At 42.5% G+C, this 3,155-nt stretch overlaps 1 protein-coding gene across 1 annotated transcript in view; it reads left to right on the top strand.

Moving 5' to 3' along the window:
* Positions 1-6: 6 nt before the first annotated feature.
* Positions 7-3,155, top strand: part of TES (testis derived transcript (3 LIM domains)) — a 27,422-nt gene continuing 24,273 nt past the window's right edge. Inside the window, exon 1 of the mRNA XM_010573997.1 lies at positions 7-34. Coding sequence (XP_010572299.1) covers positions 8-34 — 27 coding nt within the window. The 5' untranslated portion in view covers position 7. The remainder of the gene's footprint in view (positions 35-3,155) is intronic.

The raw sequence follows: 3,155 nt of genomic DNA, 5'->3' as shown, positions 1-3,155 counted from the left end.
CGGCAGCATGGACCTGGAGAGTAAAGTGAAAAAGGTAAGGTGGAGGCAGCCCGCCGAGCCTACCTGCCGCGGGCCCGCCGTGCGCGGGGGTGGGCCCCTCCCGGCTCCTGCCGCCTGGGCTCCCTCGGCTCGTCTCGGAGGTGGGGGGTGCGTGAGGTGACGGGCGGGGGGAGCTGCCTGCGGGATGACCTCCTGCCGCCGGGCCCTCGGGCGGAACAAAAAACTTCTCCTCTGCGCCCGACGCTAATTAAGGCGCTGCAGTTTGTTCCCCAGGTAGCCAAGTGGGTACCCCTGTCCTGTCCTGAAAGTAAAAACCAGTATCCCCCCCTCAAAAAAAAACCCCAAACCCGAGATCTAACAGTTGTGTTCAGGTGTGTGCCGTGCCTATGTAGGTGTGGGTGAAAACTAAATTGCATGCGGCCGGAATGCTGTTTGTGGATATGCTGCAGATTAATTTCCGACCTTTGACGTGACTAGCTCATTACAAGTGTGTTGTCAGCGTTTGTATGGATTACACTCCCCAGACAGAAACTTAGGGTTGTGGTTTTTTTTTTCTTTTAAAGGCATATTGACTAGTTTCTTTGGAGTCAAACTGGCAAGAAGCGAAGGATAAGTAACAGAAAGTGATAGATAATCCAGTTGTCTAGGATCTCTTTCTAAAACTTGCTATTTAAAACTTCATATGTAAAACTGACTTCATGTGGGATGCACCTCTCAATCTTTGCTTCTAGTGCTTTTGAAATTAAATGCAGCACTTAAGCAATGACTTCTTCTAGTAAGAAATTCTTTACGGTATTTGTAATGGCACTATTTGATAAAGGCAGAAGAGGCTTTGTATACGAACATGGGTAAATCTGTACATAACCGTCACTGATATATGGAAACTAGTCATTTGAAATGCGTGTTATATGGACGTGCATGGTGTGTATTCCTGAATTGTTACATTTAAGGGTAGTAACTTATTTTAAAGTATGAATATGCATTTTTCTATACCCGAATGCTTTTCCAATGTGCAGGCTAGAAACTGACTCAGATACAGAAGTAGCTGTGCAGTGTGGAAGGCTACCTGTTAAGTCAAGGCTGAATCCTAGTGAAGCAGGCTAGCCCTGAGTTACAACTTTCTCCGAGTGATGTTACTACATGATAAAGTCACCTGGATGAGGGTCCTGGTTTGGAGAATCTACATATCTCAGTCCCCAGTCAACATTAGGCCATCAGTATATAGATGGGTGTAGCTAAGTACTATCACTGTCTTTAGAAGCTAGTTGTGTGCACAGGGTTGTCCCCCTTGTGTGATTGTGTGTATGTAATGAAAACAAGCTTCTTGAGTAGATTTGCTTATATTTTCTAAGTGCAATTCAAAATTTAAACTTGACGGTGTCACAGAGCTTGTTTGCTGAAAGTTTTTTTTGAACTCCAAGAGGGGAGAGATGCATATTTGTGGAAGATAGAGCATTCCTATTCACAATTTCTCCATCTAAAGAGAGAATTAATATGTCCTGTGAAATACTGATAAAATTCTGCTGGTAGTGGAGTCTTGGTTTGAGTGAACTTGTAGCTGCTGAACATCTGCTTTGAAATGCACTGTAATTATTGGGTAGTTGTGTGTGTTGTAAATTTATTTGACTACTGTTGTCATATTTTTCTTTGTTCATCTTTTACTCTTCTCCTTCATCAACTTCAAAGAATCCTGAAGACTTTTCTGAACCTGTTCAGACATGGAAGCTAGTGCCACAAAAGAAACTAGCAAAGCTCTGTTTGTAGAAAGTAATTTGTATTTTCTGTGCTGTTCAGCTTTAGTATTAATACTGCAAAGAGATGTTTGTGGTGTGAAGAACTTCAAGTTTTCTCTGTTTCTACTATACGTATGTTCAGAAAACTACTTCTGTTCTTCCTCTGTCTCTCCTCCTTTGTTCACATCTCCTAATCACCTTCTTTCTCTTTATAACTTGGATGAAGCTCATTTCCCAAGAGAACAGACAAGGATCTGTGACAAGTCAATGCAGGGAGAACTGGGAAGCTTTGCTGTGTATGAGTGTGTTCGGTACTAAATTCTTTCCTTCTTTTTTGACAACCGATATTTAGTTAAAACTTCAGATATTGTATACTGGAACGAATGAGTAACAGTTCATGTCAACTCTGCAGTAGCTGCATGTCTTCAGCCTCCATCCTTTAATTCCTGTTCTCAACCTGTTTGTTTTCTTATCTTTTACTTCTCTCTTTTTTTTGCCAACTTCCCCCTTTCTTGAAAGGTGGAAGAACATTATGGGAAGTTTCCAGTAAAGTTTATCAAAACCAGCAAACTACTTGGCCTTTAAGAGAAACTTGTCTTGAGGTGGAGATGTCCATGTCAGTTTTTTAGTCCATCAGCAGTAATGGGTTATTTAACTACATGTTGTGGTTCTCACCCCTGTCGTCTTATGCCCTGGGCTGAAATAACTTGAGTCCTTTTACAAAATTTGCTTGCTACCTTATGTTAACTTTTTATTTTGTAGTGACTTGTACCTATTTACTGCCTGCCAAATGGAGGTAGACACGATGGACTAATGATGGCTAACCTGCCTGTTGGGTAGGAAGTTCCAAGAACACTGGCCAGAAGAAAGCAGGAATTGCTACATTGTCCCCAGATAAGTTGCCATTCTCCTGCTCTTCTGAACTCAAAGTCTGAGTTTAGAAGTTGGCTGTTCTGTAACCCTGGTGTTCAGCAGAGCAGAGGGAAATGAATGCCCAGTGGAGCAGGGCATAGTATGGAGACTCAGACACTCACCTCATAACTGTAGAAAAACTTCTTGCCCTGCCCACAACTGCTAATGTATAACTGCACAGGGTAATATAAAGGGACATTTTCTGCTTCTAGAAAACTCAAGAGATGAAGTTTCCAAGGTGACAGTCCTGAGATTTCTCCAAGTGTCACTAGGCCATGAGTCCATTCTTCAGTTGTGAACTACTGCATTGTCTCTTTAGAAAGCTGCTGTTGGCTTTCAAGGAGCTGGTATTGTACTGGAGAAAAACATGCACGTATATGTGAATACTACATTTATGTGTCTGGGTTTGTACAAAGAGAAAACACAATTCTGAACTGGTTCAGGAAAGTCTGTTCTCGTTGTTGATATCAGGTTTGATTTCCTCTGCCTGCCACCCCGCCCCCACCACCT

Source organism: Haliaeetus leucocephalus, unplaced genomic scaffold (assembly GCF_000737465.1).
Source record: "Haliaeetus leucocephalus isolate CR32 unplaced genomic scaffold, Haliaeetus_leucocephalus-4.0 Scaffold406, whole genome shotgun sequence".
NCBI lineage: Eukaryota > Metazoa > Chordata > Aves > Accipitriformes > Accipitridae > Haliaeetus > Haliaeetus leucocephalus.
This window is presented reverse-complemented; position numbering and strand designations above follow the sequence as displayed.